The sequence below is a fragment of the Thalassophryne amazonica genome, chromosome 9, assembly GCF_902500255.1.
Source record: "Thalassophryne amazonica chromosome 9, fThaAma1.1, whole genome shotgun sequence".
In the NCBI taxonomy this organism is placed as follows: domain Eukaryota; kingdom Metazoa; phylum Chordata; class Actinopteri; order Batrachoidiformes; family Batrachoididae; genus Thalassophryne; species Thalassophryne amazonica.
In genome coordinates this window covers 33,593,779-33,613,845 of record NC_047111.1, presented here as the reverse complement: position 1 = coordinate 33,613,845, position 20,067 = coordinate 33,593,779, and the positions used below count along the sequence as shown (strand labels likewise).

Below are 20,067 nucleotides of genomic sequence, written 5' to 3'. Positions count from 1 at the left end.
GTGTGTGTGTGTGTGTGTGTGTGTGTGTGTGTGTGTGTGTGTGTGTGTGTGTGTGTGTGTATACCATGAACAAAAGTGGATGGATAACAAACAAAAGTCATGATGGATATAGCAGTAGTGGATTTTTTTAAATAGTTGCACTGAAATAATAAAACACCACTTGGGGAGGTGATGCTCTAGTGGTTAAGGCGTTGGGCTTGAGACCAGAAGATCCTTGGTTCAAATCCCAGCCTGACTGGAAAATCACTAAGGACCTTTAGGCAAGGTCTTTAATCCCCTATTGCCCGGTGTGTAGTGAGCACCTTGTATGGCAGGACCCTGACATCGGGGTGAATGTGAGGCATTATTTGTAAAGCGCTTTGAGCATCTGATGCAGATGGAAAAGTGCAATATAAATGCAGTCCATTTACCATTTAACTAGCTACAGGAGTATGGAGGAATATAAGTGCCAAAATTAAATAAATAAACGTCATTAAATATTTACTTAAATGTGTCATTAATTAATTAAATTGGACAATAATTATTTAAAAGTGTCATTCCTTTATTAAATGTGTCATTAATTAATTTAAGGTATTTATTTATTTAATTTTGGCACTGTTATTCCTCCATACAGGAGAGTTGGTTTTCCCTTGCAGTGACAATATTTATTACACACAGCTCTATGAGCTTCAGCCTAATATTGGTAATAAAGCTCATGGCAAGAGTGTGAAAAGCTCCAAAACTATACACAAGTAGACCTAATAAATGTCTTAAAATATTTGTCCAACAGAAAACTGAAAACACACAAGCCACTTATTATTATTATTATTACAGAACCATTTCAATCATACTCACAGGTGAAATGTTCGTCCACAGCCTTTGAATTGGCGATTTGCACAGTTTATAGCTACACATTAACGTTTTTTTTTGTTTTTTTTTACAAAATCACAAAGAATAACGCTTGGTGCACCTGGTTAAAGATCAATAGAAAAGCGTTCAGGAGCGGTACATGCGAGTGGTAATATGGCGGCGGGTTTGCTTCAAAAATATTGGCCAATGAGCTATCCAGTGATATATACAGATCAGATCAGTGGTATATAACAGATCAGTGCTGGTTCCTGGCTCCTTTACGTCCAGAAGGAAAAGGAGGCGGGAACACACTGACAAACTCGGGCAGAAGCACTCTTATATACAGATCTGATCTGTTATATACATATCGGTGGGCAGAAAGCTGCCTGGTGATGTCACACGCAGGAAGTGAATATATTTACTTGTTATGATGTCAAGTTTAGTAGAGAAAATAATTTATCAGTTTGACTTAAGGCTAAAGGATTTTATTTTGATAGTCTCGGAAATATGTTATTAATTTAACTTGTAATACTTGACACGTAGTTGGCAAACTGAAGAGGTCACTGCCGTGAAGTCGCCAAAAAAGAGAAAAATAGACTTCCTACAAGATAGATTTGATTTCAAAATAAAGGTGTATTCCATTAAATAAATAAAACAAAGTGAATATTATGTATGAAACTAACATGATTTCTTTCTTTCTTTTTTGTTTACACCAGCACAGAATTTCATAGAAATGTGGAATACATTCATTTTGATACAGATTTCTACCAATGCTAAGGTTGCTGAAAGCACATCTGATATTTTCTAAAATAATGCTATTACTTTTTATCATTTTTACACATTTTATAACATAAATCAGAAGGCATCGTTCTGCCACTGGAATAAAGGCTAATTTCGATTTTTGAGGGGAAATTGCACCATCATTTAGTTGGCATTTCAATACATTATGAGAATAAAGCAAATTTGTTTTAATAATTTTTAGTTATGGAAAAAGTCTCAGATGTGGGTTTGAATATTTATTTTTCTAACCCTTTATCACTGCATAATAATAATGTTTTTTTTTTTATGATGTGACCTCAATAAACATATGCTATTTTAAAGTGAGCTATTTTCTTCTAAAATTACAACTTCAGGACTTCATTTTCCTTCAGTAATATATATATATATATATATATATATATATATATATTAATTAATTTTATTTATTTATGTATTTATTTATTTTTTACCCATACAGTCTACGTTTTACCTCGCTAAAGAAATATTTTATTTTGAAGCATCAAAGCGGATTTGGAATTTTGTAGTGTGCGTGAATAAGTATGTGAAGCCGCTGACTGACATCGTAATGTGACGTGGTTAATCCTCCGGGACAAAAACAAATATTTTACAGCGTTTACTGATTAAAAAGTAGACTTCTGTACTGCGGAGAAGTGGTGTACAAAAGTCAGGCAGGTTAATTTTTTTGTTTTTTTGGGTGGCGTTGAGACACTGAAAGCTGTTAGCAGCTTAGCAACAGGAAGCAAAAGGTGAGTTTACAGCACAAGTACAGACGTGTTTATTTAAAGTACTATTCACAAAAGCTCATATAATGTACTGATAGAACAAAGTTCAAGCCTCTTGCTTTGAACAAATAATCCACAATGAGTCTGCGTGCATTATGGTTTGTTTTATCGGACTCAGGGCAGATAACCAGGGACATTTGACTTATAGTGCTGTGTTTCATAAATAAAGGTGTGTGTTTGATGGTATTGCTGTGGGATGTGTTCTTTTATGTAAACAGAATGTTTAGATGACGTAAACAGATTGTAGAGAAATGCCCAGCTGTGCTGCTTATATAATTAGTTTTATGAATTGAATCAATTTTTGTTTAAAGTTTGAGAAGAAAACACAGTTCAGTTTTTTAGCACTACTAGCTGTCCAAACCTTTATTATATACATAAATACATTACCAGCAGTAGCAGAGAGTTCTGAACTATATATGTTTCCAGACGATGTGGCATTTTACAAGGAGATTTTCTCCTTAAATGACAGAAGGATATTAACAACATGCAAGAAGGATGGATAAATCCCTGCTAAAATTTTATCCGGTGAAATGTAGTAATGATCAGGATATCCCGTGACAGGAGATATTACAATCTGAATGTAGAACAGCGTACCGTCGAGAAAGGAAGGAAGAAAACTACATTGGAGGTCTAATGCAGTGGAAGAAAATTATCTTTTGAAAGGCATACATTAACAAAATAACAAAACAAATTCAGTAATGGGAGTGATAAGAAGAACATGCCTATCTGTACGAAGAAAAAATTTCCTGTTATTTTATAAGGCTTTAGTCTTCCCACATATTGAGTATGCTGTACAAGACTGGGAACCATAAAGAAGCACCTTAAAGCTGTAGAGACTGTCTAATGAAGAGTGACAAACCTAATACCTGGGATGAAGGACATGTCATACCTGGAATGGCTTTGAAAGCTAATTCTTCCCAGTGAGATACAGATGTAGGTGAGTGGGTCACCCTTCTAAGTCTGGTCTGCTTGAGGTTTCTTCCTCAAGCTGTTGCCTATGTGCGTGCTTAGGGGGATTGGTACAGTTAGACCTTACCTGTGTGAAGCGTCTTGGGCCAGCAGTCCGTGTCCATCTGATGAATTCTTTTGTCCAAACTGCATCAAATAACATCCAATATTTTATCCAGTGCATGTGTATTTTTCCATCTTGGTTATTTCTGGAATACAAAAGTCTTTATTTTCTCTAACAGCACAGGCTGTGGTGTGCACATGTGCAATACTGAGTTCCTGTCTGTTGCTGTACTCGTCCTCAGGAAAACAGTGTTACAAAGTGAGTTCGACATACAGAAAAAAAAGTGCGACTTGTACTCTGGTGAAAGTTATATATGTTTTTCTTCTTCTTCACAATCCATTTTTAAAGGTATTACTTATACCCAGGATAATATAGTAAATAAAGTCTTCCATGGACCAAAGATGATCTTGTCACAAAATGTCATTGCATTCCAGTCACCACTTTTTGAAAGATCTTCATTGCAAGCATACAAATATAGACAGTCACATAAGCGCCACCCCTCCTCTTCTGTTGGTTGGTGGAGCTAAACTGTAGATGCACTTTATGTTGGATATTTGGATTTGGGTAACCCTAACCTTTACAAATAATGGTATGTTTTGTTTCTTTTACTTTGCAGGTATGTGCTGAGACGTTACCATGTCAGACGTTGAAGATTCTGGTACAGTGAACAAGGGTTCAGAGGCCGTACCAGAGATGACTGATGCCTCCTCAGTCAACACATCTGAAAGCCCCTCACTAACAATGCCTGATGACAGCTCCCCCGATACACCAACAGATGTAGCTCCCACAAGGAAAGCCAAGAGGAGGCCAGATGTTACAACTGAAGCAGATGTTCTGGGGACACCAGAATTAGAGGAGCAGCTGGCAAAGGTAGAATCTAATAATCAGTGTTTGTACTGTACAGCAAAGTGTGGCCTGTACTGTAGATCAAAAGGTACTGGTTAAGAGAACTTTTCTGACTTAAATTACAAAAATTGCCAAAAAAAAAAAAACAAACTTATTTTGGGGAAAGAATCAACAACTTACTGTTTTATTTTTCTTGATGCTTTATGTTACCGCCATCACCATTTTCATTATTGTGTTCACTCTTCCAGACATCCATTGAATCCAGTGTGGCCCAGGGCAGTTGGGGGTACTGGGGAAACTGGGGGAAGTCGATCATATCCACAGCAACAGCAACTGTGGCCACTGTAGGTGTGTATAAACCAATGCCTTATAGCCGTCAAATTACTGTATGGGCCGGATACCTTTTATTTGGTGCTAAAGCTGCTACAGTCATACTATCACAATCTTTCTGTAATGCTATTAATTTTATTTGTGTATTTAATGTTTTAATTTTGATGTTGGTGCAACTAAGTTCTCATCTAAAAAGCAAAACATTGCATGTCAAAGATGTTTTTGTTTGGGAATTACTGTTTCAGGTTTATTGACAGCTGATATGATGACAGTAAATGTTTTCATAATTTAAAAAAGGTAATTAGAGTTCAACCTAAGATAATGGACTCTATTTTGAATTGAATTGAATTTATTGAATTGAATTTTATTTTATTTTGACACACATGGTTGAATAAAAAAAAGAAATACAATATTTACAAACACAAAACAAAACAATACAGCTAAACAGAAAACAAAATACAACATTCCAGAACTGACCAAAATCAAAACCCATGTGACCGAAAGGGGGTTGGTAGAAGCATAACTTATCAAGACCCACCCCTTGTTCCACAAATTCAATAAATACACTCACTACTAGTTAGATTCATTGATACACCCAGACACACATAGATATATATATACATATATACTTGTACGATACATATACCATCACATACACCTCCCAGTCATGTTACAGGACATAGTTGTCATCTTCATGTTCTGTAAAAAGCAAGTGGGTGTGTTGGTGTTTACCTTCATTGCTGTTCTGAAGGATCGGAAAGTAATTGCACCATAGACGAACAAAATGTTTTTTTGTTGTTTTTTTTTGCTCTGTATATGGTGCAATACACCTGAATATTCTGGGTCCATTGAATACATGTGCATTCTGCTTGTGCAGACAGGGATGTGCATTAGTGCTCATACTCCTTGTCTTCCCTCATCACACTAAAAATGGGGTGTGTGTCTAATGGGATTTAGCACCAGCCCACCCCGTTTTTTTTTTTTTTCCCAGAAAGTTTGTTAAATGCCCACCTGAAATTGTAATACACTCCAAGGAATACATTTTATTTACTGAGAAAAGGACAAAAAAAACTATACAAATGAGTGAGTAATTTTTTGTTATTTATTTTTTATTTGTGTTGAAATCAGACATTTCTTGAACTGGGTATTCTGACAAACATAATATTGCTCATGCTTATGCATCGTCCCACCCCCTCTTCAGGCAGAATTTCACATAGGCGAATATGGTAAATTAACTGTTACACACTCAAGTTAACTGGACTTGTTGCAGATGTTTTGCTGTCTCCACCCAGAAAAGCTTCATCATTCCTAATTGGAGTCATGAGAGACTCAAATATTTGTCCTGTGTGGGGTCGCTGATGTCACATTGATGTAAAGAAAGTCCTTAAGTGTCATTGGTCAATGGCAGTCACTTGAGTTCAGGTGTGATTTGCTGTTGATCTTATGCCGCGTTCATACCAGACGCTACACGATGCCACAAACTTGCATCCCTCGCCTGGCGATGGACGCGCCACCATCACCCGATGTGTCGCTCTGCTTGAGCCACGTTCACCCCGGATGCCACGCGATGCCACAGATTCATCATTTGCTGCAGGAGCTGCGTCTGGATGACGGCCGCTTTCAGCGGTACTTCTGCCTCTCCAGGACCCAGTTTGAGGACTTCCTGTCTCATTCGCACGCGCACATGTGAACAAAGAAAAAAACTTGCTGCTGCTGCAGTTCCTTGCTCTCCTCTCCAACTCTGTCATAATTGTGTTATAAACTAGTCACCATTTGTTTTATTATACATCTGTGTAGTTAAAAAAATTATCTTCACGGATGATTCGTTCGCGCGCACATGTGGAAAAAAAACTGGCTGCTGCTGCAGTTCATCGCTCTCCTCTCCAAGTCTGTCATAATTGTGTTAAATAAAGGACAAAAGGGACATAAGTCCTGCTCACAGGCTGATTGCCAGACAGGACATGTCCACATCAAGTATAAACTCCAGACATCGCCACGTCACTACATATCCAGTCCCTGATTGGTCATCGCGGCGTGACAAGACAAAAAAGTTCAGATTTTTCAACTTGGGGAAGCGGGCGATGCGACGCGATATCGCTCCACAGATGCGCCAATTGCTCAAAATAGGTTTATTCACATCCATCGCGTCGCATTGCGTGGCTTGAACTTTTGTGGCGCCACAACGCGTCCTTCCATAGGGATTACATGGCAACCTCTCGCCGCCGTCGCTCGCGTGGCGTCCGGTGTGAACGTGGCATTAGTTTCACTTGAGTGGTGAGGACGATCTTTGAGTCTCTGTGGTATCGATGAAAGGACAGAATTATTGGTGGGAGAGAGATGTTGTCTCAGCTTTCTGCCCTTGATTAGAGGTTTCATAAGTTTGAAAACGATGGCTTCCTTGAAACATCTTTCAAATCAACCTTCTGTGAAAATATGAACATTGTTGTCTTCAAAGGTGTTTTTTTTTTTTCCTTCAGATGTTAGGAGACTGCTGAGTCTTGACCTGAGCACTTGGCCATCCCGTGTTGAGCCATTGGTTTGTTGGGTGGATGTGTGATTGCCCCGATGTAGAATTTATTGCACTGCTTGCTGCATGCAACGAAATACACCAAATTGCTTTTGTGATGGTTTTGCTGGGTTTGAGAAACACAGGAATGTTGTTTGTTGAAAATTCTCCTGAGTTTCTCAAAAATTGGGTTGGTATTTCTTCTGACTCTTTTAGTTGTTTTCACAAAGGTCCAAGTTAGGATAGCCATAAACTTTAAGTGCCTCCTTCAGGTGCTGGTGTTCTTTTTCTTGGACCCGGGAACTTGTTGGGATAATTTCTGATTGGTGTTGCAGGGTTCTGATAACTCCTATCTTGTGTGCCAGGGGGTGATGGGGATCAATAAAAAGGTATTGGTCTGTGTGGGTGGGCTTATCCCATTGTATGAGCTTCTGTCCTTATTTGCGTAAACATCACAGTCCAGAAAAGGCAGCCTGTTTTTCTTTATATCCTCTCATGTGAACTAGTTGATGTTATCCACCGAGTTGATGTGTTCCGTTAAAGCTTGCACTTCCTGAGGTTTGATTTTGACCCATGTATCGTCCACATATTTCAACCAGTGGCTTGGTGTTGTTCCTCTGAAAGAGCACAGGGCCTTGGCATACCCCTCTGACATGTAGAGGTTGGCCACTAATGGGGGATCTTGGTGCGTCCATGTTTCTCTCTGTAGAACCTCCCATTTTACTGGAAATAGCTGGTGTTCAGACAGAGGTCTAGGAGTTGGCAGATCTGTTCTGGACTCGGGTTGCACTGAGGTAGCACTGGCTCCATAATAAAAAGGCTCTAAATCTCCTTGACTCCTTCAGCTGTTATTTTATTAGTTATAATTTTCAGTCAAAGTACCTGTGGACCCTTAAGGGGGTGCTGCTTCATTAATTGTATAGGGGGATAAATAATTCAACATATGTGTTGTAAAAATTAAATGTATAGACTTTGAGCTAAATGTCTTAAATTATTTTTTATCCATTTTAATTTGTAACTCACCTCATGTTTGTTTGCGTTTTCTTCCTTTTGTGACTTTTATTTGTGGTAATTACTTTGTTGGAGTGTAGGTAAGTACAAGGAGTTCCAAAAAAATGCTGTTCCCTCTGATGTGGATGGGAGTGGGAGAATCAGCTTATCTTCTCTTCACCTATTTAACATCTATCATACTGACTTCATATTAGAGTTTATGTCACACTGCCTCCTTTAATACAGCCTCCACACTATGTTTCCAGGCCACGGTCTCACCCAGGTGATAGAGAAGGCTGAGACCTCACTGGGAATTCCCAGTCCGACTGAACTGTCAGCACGTGCTGAGGAAGAGCAGAAACAGTCGGGTAAATCAGCTATTTTCTGTCCTGTTAAATTTTAGGCACAAACACGTAGAATTGATAGTTCCAATCCTTCTGGATTTATAGACTCAGAGGTGCTTATAGCATTGTTATTTATTTATTTGGACTAAATACAAAGTTGAGTTTTAAAATTCGAATTTCATTTTTTCAAGATTTATAAAGGTTACCAACTCTAGCTATAATATTTTTTATTTTTTTCCCTGCCAACAGGCGAGGTGGGTAGTGAGACGGACAAAGTAGAGGGAGATAGCACTTCAGCAGTCGGTGGGGCAATAGGAATGTTGTCATCGCTCACTAGCGTTGTCCAGAGCACAGTAAGAAAGTGACTCAGTACACACATATTAGCTTCTTTCACTGCATCACTGTAGGTTCAGCACTGTAAAAATCTATCAATATCCATCTTTGTGTGGCACTTAGGATAGTAGTTTGTAACATATGACAATACAAAATGTGACCTTGACCTTTGACCACACAATGGCAAACACTTGTGTGGGCAATACTTGTTATAATACAATACCTTTTTGGTGTGTGGATAATTCCTGAGACATCGGTCTGTAATGTAGCACAATTGGACCATTTCACTTGACCATAGAAAATGTTTATTTAAGCTATATCTCCTATGATCTAAGAGTTGAGGACACCAAACTTGACTTCCCTGCACAGCAGTGAGTCATGTACCAAAATCAGACTACTGCAACCTTGACCTTTGAAATCACTTTTCACAGCCATTTTCAATTAAAAAAAAAAAGTCAGGGGAAAGGCACACAAGATGTTTCCAAATCACTGAATATCTTTTGAAGCTTATTTACATCAATCAAATCCATATTTATCTACAGTGAAACTTGCATATAATGGATTCAGGTAGACCAGCAAATTTTGTCCGTTATAATCGAAATCTGCTATATGTCTAAAATGGCCAAAATCTGTTTTATGTTTAAAATGGACAAAATCTGTTATACGTGATGGATTAGTTACAGCCAGGAGATGCTGAACGATCTATGGGGAATCCCCTGCACTAATTAGGCTTGCGTATTTCCTTGATTAAAAGCCGTACCTTGAATCAGAACCTGCCTCGTTTAATGACTGGGTCAAAACCTTGTCTGGAAAAAAACGCCTGTCTTAAATCAGCACCAGACATTATATGCATTAAACAGATTACATTTGGTTGAATCCACTGCAGAGTGGTTCCTTAAAATCCTAAAGCCTGATTTATGCTTCTGTAACTCCGTAACTCTGTGGCCACGCAATGACGCTGACATGCGCGTGACCCTTTTAAAGTTCTCCGTTGTGTCTTTATACAATTTTTGACAAGAACAGCGGCTTTTCTGGATTAATTTGTCCCTCAACAAGCTCTACTTTATACAATCATAAATTTACAATTTATCTCCAGGTCATTTGAGCATTTTTTTTTTCTGACTCGTTGTGAAGTTGGTCATATTAGCGAACCTTTCTGCCAAACGTATTTCATCTATGATCGAAATGTATTTGGCTTGCATGCTGCAAATACATTTAACACATGATGGGAAAGGAAAGAGTGAAACCGGAAAAGTGAGAAATCAGCCCTTGTGGTGTCCGTCATTTAGCAGGTGCGCATCAGGCTTTGGAGAGGGTTCGTAGCCACGCAGAGGGATCAGCTCAAAAGCGGTTTGGTTTGTCACACCCAGCGACATGTATGAAACTTAACACCATATTACAGTGCAGACAGCAAGCTGCATTTTGTTAATAGTCACTGGCCTTGAAATATGCCCTGCCTCGTTTAGGTCCCGTGTCTGAGCACATTTTGAAAAATATAAATGCCCGGTCTTTTAATCAAGGAAATACAGTACCCACTTTCCTCGAATCGGCGAGTGTCAGTGCTGAACTTCATTTCGTACCTCTGTTACTGGGCATGTCCAGGCTGCTGTGTCCGGTACATGCGAGGGCTTATAATGTACACATTATGATGTGGCAGGTAATTTTGTCCAGTGTGAGTGAAAATCTGTTATATTACATGGAAAACCATACAAAAGCATTGATACTTTTGCTTTTGTCCAGTGAGTGCGAATATCCGTTTTTCTGTATTTGACCAGGAAAAATTAAGTTTCACAGACACATGGAAATGATTTTATGATGATGTGTGGGGTATTCTTGACAACAGACTTTCATGTCTTCTCATATTATTGTTTTCAATTAGCATGCTAAAAAAAAACATGGTGCATGTCACATTGACTGACATTTCCTTCAAACCTCCTCAAGGGAAAGACAGTAATAATAGGCGGTCTGGATGCTCTGGAGTTCATTGGGAAGAAGACTATGGATGTGATTGCAGAAGGTGATCCTGGGTTTAAGAAGACCAAAGGACTGATGAACAGGAATGCCACACTGTCTCAGGTGGGCAAAAATGGAATTATAAGGCAGAAGGTGCCCAAAATGGCCCTGGCAGTGTCAGCCAGAAGTCAGTCATTTGGTTGAAACTTAAGGTGATTGGTCTCAAAGGCCAGATTGCCATATTCCTTACTGTTTTCACGCTTGTGTGTATTATTCCATAGTCGTGTAAAAATGGGGCATCATCCACATTTAAGAGTGCAATCCATCACGATGGTTTAAAAGGCTGCTGACCACACGTGAAGCTGTTACTCCAACATCAACATTGAAAAGCTAGATAAACGTTAACAATATTTCTGTGTAGGCTGTCAGTTGTCCAGGTGGTTTCCATAGTAGAGAAGCTTGAATCTTAGACTGCTCACGTCAAGCAACCCAGTCCAGTCTAAGATTCAAGCTTCTGTACAAATGTTTACAATTGGTGACCTGGATAATAGCTGAACATAGAATGTTAGCTAACATAGGAAAGACCAACATTAGGGAAAGGAGCTCCAACTACCATATGTCTCTTTCACTGCCCTAAATCCCTGTATAAACGGTCCCCCCCAAAACTCGGTCCGCCCTGCCTTCACTGCGCATGCGTCATCAGCCGCGGTTCACCGATTATCACTTCTTTTCTGCTTCAAACTGCGCTCCAGTCATCATCTCTCTCAGCAACAGATATCTGAAGTTTTTGTACAACAATCATTTCAACATAAATTCAGCATTATTCCATCATGAAAGACGGAGGAAGCGATCTGAGCACTGCAGCTACACGAGTTGCTAGCTGCTGTACTCACTCTCCCTCCATCATTTCAAAGTGTCACAGAATATCGCCTCGTTTCTGCTTAAAACGTGCTTGTTTCTGCGTGAAACTGACTTTAGAATGATTTAAGAGGTTTTAGCTTGTCATCTAATGGTTAATAATCCATTTGATCGCTTTGGGTGGCGAGAGTCCGTCTGAGACGTGCTGCTGAGCTTTGAAAATGATGCATGCGCAGTGGAGGTAGGGTGTAACGATACATGTACGAGGTCTGTGAGAAAAGTATCCGACCTTATTATTTTTTTCAAAAACCATATGGATTTGAATCATGTGTGATTGTGTCAGCCAAGCTTGAACCTTCGTGCGCATGCGTGAGTTTTTTCACACCTGTCGGTTGCGTCATTCGCCTGTGAGCAGGCTTTGTGTGAGCACTGGTCCACCCTTCTCGTCGTTTTTTTATTTATATAGTGGTGGAGCCACTCCTCTTTCCATGACAAAAACTCCTGTAACAGTGGAATGTGCCATTCATTTCTAAACTGGACGCTGTCTTGATGCGGTATGTCATCTGACTAGCACAGGAATTGTGAAAAGACATGGACATCAGCACTTTTTCGGCACATTAAGACAGACGTGCGGAGGAGTTCTGCGCATCGCGGTGGAGCCGCATGGCGCAAAGCAACGCCGTGATGAAGCCTCACAGGACATGTTGGGGCATGTCCAGCTCATGCACAATCACAATCGGATAATCACACGACTGGAAAGCTACCGGAATCCATCTGAAAGCCATCTCAAAGCCGTCCTGTGAGACCAACACCGAGGTGGTTTTGTCCCACGCCATGAGCGGCACGGTGGCGCATTCATCCGCTTCTTTTTCCATGGAAAAAAACTCCTGTAACAGTGGAATGTGCCAAAAAAGTGCTGATGTCCACATCTCCTGCCTTTTTGTGAAAGTCAGACGACCTCCCGGATCAACAAAGCCTTCACGTTGGAAATGATCTGGTTGTTTCAGCGGGGTCTGAGCATGTCGATCGGCGCTGGGAGCGCGGCGTGCTCTCAGCAGTTGTGGGCCGTCCTTAAAGCGGCAGTAACACTCCGTAATCTGTTTAATCCCCATAAAATCTTCCCTGAAAGCCATATTAATTTTTTGAAGAGTGTCCACCTGGAGGTCTCTCACAGTTTCTGGAAAAAAATTGATGCAGCAAAGCTCCAAATCGTTCAGACATTTATTCGCAATAAAAAAACGACGAGAGGGGTGGACCAGTGCTCACACAAAGCCTGCTCACAGGCGAATGACGCAGCCGACAGGCGTGAAAAACTCACGCATGCGCACCAAGGTTCAAGCTTGGCTGACGCAATCACACGTGATTCAAATCCATATGGTTTTTGAAAAAAATAATAAGGTCGGATACTTTCTCACAGACCTCGTATATACACTAATGGGTCTAATGTGGATGACTGTGACTAACACCATTTTTCACTGTTGAAAAACGGAGTCTCTGCCTCCTCCACTTCATGCAGCGCTCATATTATCGGCTGGCTATGAAGTCCAGCAGCTCCTTAGGGATCCCACAAATTCTCAGAATGACCTTGAGAGCAGTCAGATCAAACGCTTTGCAAAAGTCACCAAAAGCTGCAAAGAAGCACTGCCAATATTTATGCTTGCATGCTACGAGTACTCACAGGGTGAGAATGCAGATGATGGTTGTATTCTAGGGCATGAACCTTTGATATAATTTGGCAAAAATATTTCTCTCAATTTCTATGTGTTTTATTTTTGCTCAAACTCATCTTAGAGTCTTTGCTGGTTGATTTACATTACTTGAATCATTTCCTCTCACTGTCTTTCTCTGATGCCGCCTCTCTCTCTCTCTCTGTCTCTCGCTCACTCAGGTGTTACGGGAAGCGAAGGAGCGAGAGGAGTTACAGGCAGCACATAACTTGTCAGATTCAGAGCCCAAACTGGTCGCCCACTATGGGGTGCTGTTTGATGAATTTCAGGGTTTGTCACACCTTGAGGCACTGGAGATCCTGTCTCGGGACAGCAAGTCTAAGGTTGGTTTGAAGAGGTTCTTCAGAAAATCATGAGTCCTTCTACAACTTGCATGAACAATCAATCTGAAATCCTGTCTCACTGTGTCTGATGATGAATTAGGGTAGTTAAAAATTCACAACTCCTCTCTGCTTTCACATTTTGTGCATTGCAGGTGAAGTCGGTGTTGACCACTCTGTCAGGAGACGAGTTGGTTCAACTCAGAGATGAGCTGGATGTAATTAAAGACGCCTTTTCCTTGGTGGAGTTTGACGATGATGATGTGGATGAGGAGAAAGGTAACATTTCAGAAAATGAAGGTCTGCAAAATATGTAGAATCAGTATGAAACTGTAGATTGTATATGCTAAAACTGATGCCATACTTATGTTACTGTCATTAAAATAGCAATAGTATTTTTTTTTTTTTACATATTACACTTAAACAGTTTGTGATGAGTTCTGGCCTTCAGTAAAAACCATCTAATTGGACATTTCTTGTTCCAGATAAAGATGGCTCAGACTTTGAGAAGGAGTTAACAGAGGCACTGGAGGGACTCAGTGTCTCTGTGACAGCAGACAAACTCAGCAAGGTTCTAATCACCTTCCTATGTTTTGTTTCCATTTAGCTTATCAGAATCACTGTCCTTTCCTTTTGTCACAGCATTGTGTTTCTGAACATTTTTGAAACTGGATCTACCACAAAATCTAAACTGCAAGTATTCTTTGCTGAGTTTGAACATTGCCTTCACTTTTGTGGAAATAGGGTCTGTTCACACTCCTTAGCTCATACTATATCAGTCTACACCAAAATTTCATGGTTTTGTGTATGGGTTGGAATTGACTTCCATAAAGTTTCAGGAAAACACTTTGCCATATTTTGAGTAATAGTGCTACCAAACAACCTAACCTGAGGGGTGTACTACCTACTAAACAAGGTCAGTAGGAGGTACATAACTGAAAGCTAGTTTCAGTCACCACAGAGCCCAGAGAGTTTTAAAAACAGACTTTAGTTCATATAAGTCATAGGCCAACATCATAGTAAATAGTGGGGAAAAAAATCATGTACTTCATATACATCTGCATTTTGAATTGAGACTTGATGATTTCCTATGCCTTTGTTGGATGACAAAATGTGATGATACCTATGGCATAAATTCACATCAACATTGTCTCATAGGTGAAACGGCAAATTCAGAATACGTTGTCACTGGCGATATTATATGCCTTTTGGTTCCGTCAAAAGTTACATATATTGTTGTCAACTACAATTTTTGCAGAGTAATAAAATCTGCTATGACAAATGTCAAAAGGACGTGCAGAAATTTGAGACAAAAAAAAAAAAAAATGCCCGGACTATTACTCAAGACATTGCAGAGATCAGTTCTATGAGCATTTTGAGATGAGCTAGACTAGAGCATTGTTTTTTTTGTTGTTGTTGTTATTGTTGTTGTTGTTGTTGTTTTGTTTTTTTAATTGCCTTTTAGTCAAAGGAGGGAGATAAGCACTCCCATATATGAAAGTGATGCAGTTTTAGCGTAATGAAGTGAAGCTCAGCTAAAAATCAGACTTGTGCCATATTCATCCTGGATTGTGAAAGTAACAATTTTGGATGCTTTGTGTCTTCTGCTTAGCTAACAAATATTGCAGTGTAAGCATACTAATCCTAAGATGTCTCCACCCTTGTGCAGGCCTGCAGGAGCACCTATAGCCACATTGCTTCCATAAACAAACCAAAAGAGACTGAAGAAGAGGGAGAGAATATTCTCTCTGTAGAGGTATGTTGGTGGGAATTGTACAATTCTGAAGTGACATAAATCTTTGGAAACTGACTTTTGGTTGTCACTTGTGATACTTCTTTCATTCCACGTAGCCATCCTTTGTGTATGGTCATTCGTTGATTCAGTGACGTGTTTTGTGTGTGTGTATATTAAAGGTCGTATAAGTTTGGAGAAAGTAGGAAGAGTAAGCTTGATGGTGAAATGGTATAACAGATGTCCCAGGTCTGCCCTTTAGTCCTCTCTCCAAAGTCATTCCTCCAAAGCTGCTGGAGGATGGATGAGTGTATGTGTCATTTGCATACCTGCTCTAAATCCACTCCACTCCCCTTCATGCTGCATTCACTTGACTGCAGAAAAACCTGTCACACTCGTCATTATAGCAGAATTACTGTCATCTTCAGGGGCAGACAGTAGATGATGTGACGTGATCATTTTTCTGCATTAACGTGTGCAGCAATTTACTTAATTGAAAGCTCCAACAGACTTTGAGTGTTTTCCATGACATATGAAAACGGGTGATGATGACATATGAAACCTGATGATTAATTAAAAGTTAACTTTTAGTGACACTAGAGATTCATTTCTTCCTGTAATATCACACAAACTAATCATATTTTGCGGGTATAAATGTGACGGGGTGGCCAAGTGGTTAGTGCGCTTGGTTTCAGTGCAGAAGGTTTCCGGTTCAAACTCTACCTCATGCCCATTTCTCCATGTAATGTGGAGTTGCATCAAGAAGGGCATGCGGCGTAAATAACTTGTGCCAAATCAACATACAGATCCACCTTGGATCTGCTGTGGTGACCCCAAGTGAAACAAGGGACTTACTTCAGCTGATATAAAACCAGTTGAGTGTTTACACTTCTATAATCCATCTCTCACCGCCTGTCTTCTCTAATCGTTAAATGTAAAACATCTGGTTTGTCGTCTCTAGGGACAGTGGTAAAAGTAAAAATTTTGATGGTGAGTGCTATCATGGTGCATGCTTCACAGCCAGCGGTGGCGAAATTTTCCCAAATCCTCTCTTTGAAAACAGTGGAGCATATGGTTTTCCACCTGCTGCTTAAAGCCAACTTGTTGTCACATTGGGATTAAAAAGCGACTGAGCCAAAAATATTTCACTGTAAAAAAAAAAAAAAAGAAAAAAAAAGAAAGGGTGTCTAAAAACACTAAATCTGAGGGAAATGATCTTGCTGCATGGACAGGTAATTTCACTTGACAAGGTATCTTGAATTAAGATTGTTAAATCCTGAAATAAGTATGTCAAACACTTAAAATAAGAAATTAACTCTTAAAACAAGAAAAATTATCCTATACTTCTAAATTTATTTATTTTTTTTTTCTTAAGAACCAAATAATTTGCAGTGGTTGTGCCTTCTTCCAGATCTGAGAGCGGCGCTAATTGGAAAGACTAAATATGAGCTTGATTTTGAATGCAAATTATCACCTTTTGTAGCCAGATTTCTTTTCACAAGTCAGGGGATGGACACATGAACATTTCCAAGCAAATTTAGTGGTAAATCTGTGTGGCACTGGAATTTCTCAAAAACTGTGCAAGAAGACATATGATGGAAGCCACCCAGACTTGCATAGAAGCTTATACTCTGGTTTGTCTGCAGTGCAATGGACAAAAGTTGCACAATGCACTGTTTCTACAATTACAGTCACAGAAGCATGTAACACTTTCAGAGTTGCCTTGGTGGCTTCCTTCACTCATCTGCTTCTTCAGAATTCAGAGTTTTTGAGAACTGCCTACTTCACATTTACCATACATTGCTATACTGTTTGTATTTCTTAATGGCCGACGTACATAAAGTCCAAGACATATTCAGCGACTTGGAAATGTTTATGTATCTATCCCCTAATGAAAGAAAACTGTCTGTAAAAGTGATGGTTTGTATTAATGGTAATAATTATATGTAATTTGTCGACTTATGCATGGGCTCTGAAAATGGAGGGGCTATATTTACAAAAGGTTTTATAAATCCGAAATTGGAAATGAGATGACGTCTGCACTATGAGCACATCTTGACTGTTTGCTTTCAACTCTGCTGTGCTGGTATACAGAAGAAAAATGGCAAAAAATTGAGCATTTGATTTGTTGTTTGTTCAAATGTAAAGAAAATTTCTATAATTAAACTATTAAACTATAATAATTAAAAAAAAAAAATTCTTCTAAATCCAACCATCCACCCTGCTTTTAAATATCACCAGGAAGTTCATGTTGTAGCTATCAGCAGCCTGGCAGAACTGACAGCTCGATCTATCGAGCTTTTCCACAAACTGGCTGAGATGATCCTTTTCTGCAACAGCAGCACCGACGCCAGCGCCGTGTCACAGTAAGGCCTCGTATCAACTGTCTGTCTCACCTTGTATAATTTCCTCAATACTCTTAAGTAAATGTCTTTTTTGTACCTGTCCTGTTCTCACGCTTCAGGTTAACTGTTGTTCTGTGTAAAGAAATATCACTAATTTCCAAGAAGTTCACTTCCTGTTTAGCAGCAGCAGGAGTAAGTACATAATTCAGTTCTACAATTTAAAAAGAAAAAAAAAATGCACTAGAGTTTATTTTTCTTTTTTTCCTACCATTTCTGAGGATGGTATAAAGTCATAAAAGTGTGCTCTCTGAGCCTTTTTCTAATTTGGGGAAGTTGTGGCTTAAATCCGGCCATACATGATATGATAATGTGATAGGGATCTGCAATATCAGTCGACTGCAGTGAAACTTATGATGATTTGTATTGTGTATGGAATTAATATATGACTGCATTTTAGATTGTAAATGTTCAATATATATACAGTTTTGTGAAGAACTTTGAGCTTATTTATATACATTAGATTTTTTATGATATCAAATTTTAAAAATAATAATAATTCAGACTTCTTTATATTAACATTTCTAAAATTATGCCCTCCAAACTTGGAGTGAAAACAAATACTTGCAACATGACACAAAAATAAATAACAATGGCAAAACAATGATAAAATCTGTGTTTTTGGTAACAGCTAAATCAACACTTTCACAGTGAGTTTTCTTGAGACAAATCAAGGATGGATACATGAACATTTCCAAGTCACCGAATAAGTCTTGGACTTTATTTACATCAGAGATTAAGAAATAAAAACAGTATGGTACTGTATGTTAAATTTGTCAGGTTGCAGCAGTTCTCAAAAACTGAGTTACCATGAAAGAAGGAGAAGCCGTAATGGAAGCCGCCAAGACATCTGTGGCAAGTTGGAAGGAGTTATAGGTTTGGCTAGTAAATTATAAATTGAATTATAATTCTATTTCTGTTTTGTAAAACTTTGCAAAATCTTGAAACTGGTAGAATGGCCTAAGCAGTGGGTCACCCCTCTGAGTCTGATCTGCTTGAAGTTTCTTCCTCAGTATCATCAGAGGGAGTTTTTCCTTACCACTGTCAACTGTGTGCTTGCTCTAGGGGTTGATAAAGTTAGACCTTACTTGTGTGAAGTGCCTTGAGGCAGCTTTGTTGTGATTTGGCGCTATATAAATTAGCCAGATTAGTGAACTAGTCGAGTCAGTACATGTACAATTACTTCAAAATAAGCAGCCTAATTGGTTAATCAGCACAATAAGGGTGAGGCAATATGAACTTAATCTGAAATTAGTTTTATCCTCAACTCTCCACTCATTCATTCACTCATCTTTAACTGCTTACTCCAATTAAGGGTCACGGGAGGGCTGGAGCCTATCCCAGCAGGCATGGGGCGTGAGGCGGGGTACACCCTGGACAGGACACCAGTCTATCGCAGGACCTAAAATGTCCATCATTGTTTTAATATCCATTTATGTCACACTTTTTTTATTTCAAACATCAAACTCATAACATGATTTTAATGTCTGCCGTTCTCCAACTCTTTGTTTTTGATGCAACAGTGCTGCCGTTTGTCAGAGGTGGTTCTGATCTGGTCCTTCTGTTTTACAGTCAAACGAGAAGGGAGATGTCCTCAACCCACTGATTACTGGAGTCTTCTTGGAGGTTTGTGTCTTAAAATCACAGCACACTGGTGCGCTTCAGACAATTTATAAAATTATGCAACGGTATTGTCAGAGTGCCTCCTGTTGGTACGTGACATCAGTCCTTGTCTCCTGCAGGCGTCCAACAGTGCTTCCTACATCCAAGATGCTTTCCAGCTGCTGATGCCCATATTGGAGATCTCCCACATCCAGAGGCGAGCTGAGCCCATCCAGCAGTGAGCAGATCAGATAGTCACTGCCATCAATCAATGTTTGGAAAAGCTCACCTTGTGTCAGACACTTTATACTGTGGTGTTTCCTGCTCAGGACAAAGCCAGCTTCACACAGAGGAAAAGATGTTGTGGGACAGTATTAACTTTTATTTTTTGCTTTCCTTGTTTATTTGTAAAGCACAGTAAAGGGGAATGACAGTGTATTATTCAATGTAGTGTTTTTCTCTTTATTTTTTTATGTGCACACCATTAAAGAAAACTTTCTGACAGTACATTTATTCAACTCCATCATTCTGCTTCTGAGTACAGCTGACTTTTATTATTATTACTCGTATTGGGACTATTACTGTTGTCTTTCTGCACAGATGATGGTTAAATATTCTTTGTGCACATTTTTTGAAACACGTATTCAGACCATATGGAACTCCTGTATTTTGACTAGTGATGGGACGTGGTTGCAGTCCTCCTCGTCATTTACTTGATTTAG

General features: G+C 39.3%; 1 protein-coding gene across 2 annotated transcripts; it reads left to right on the top strand.

Annotated features, from left to right (window-relative positions):
* The first annotated feature begins 2,158 nt into the window (after positions 1–2,158).
* Positions 2,159–19,852, top strand: fam114a2 (family with sequence similarity 114 member A2). Of its 2 annotated transcripts, XM_034177867.1 has the most exons (15): positions 2,159–2,354; positions 3,581–3,660; positions 4,019–4,272; positions 4,497–4,596; positions 8,341–8,442; positions 8,668–8,771; positions 10,693–10,827; positions 13,451–13,612; positions 13,765–13,888; positions 14,095–14,180; positions 15,279–15,365; positions 17,583–17,707; positions 17,806–17,878; positions 19,316–19,369; positions 19,486–19,852. In XM_034177867.1, exons 3-15 carry the CDS (start codon positions 4,039–4,041, stop codon positions 19,585–19,587), a joined length of 1,488 nt encoding a protein of 495 aa, XP_034033758.1. In that variant the 5' UTR covers positions 2,159–2,354; positions 3,581–3,660; positions 4,019–4,038; the 3' UTR covers positions 19,588–19,852. The 2 variants fall into 2 exon arrangements, with proteins under 2 accessions (XP_034033758.1, XP_034033757.1); XM_034177866.1 differs by lacking the exon at positions 3,581–3,660.
* Positions 19,853–20,067: the final 215 nt, after the last annotated feature.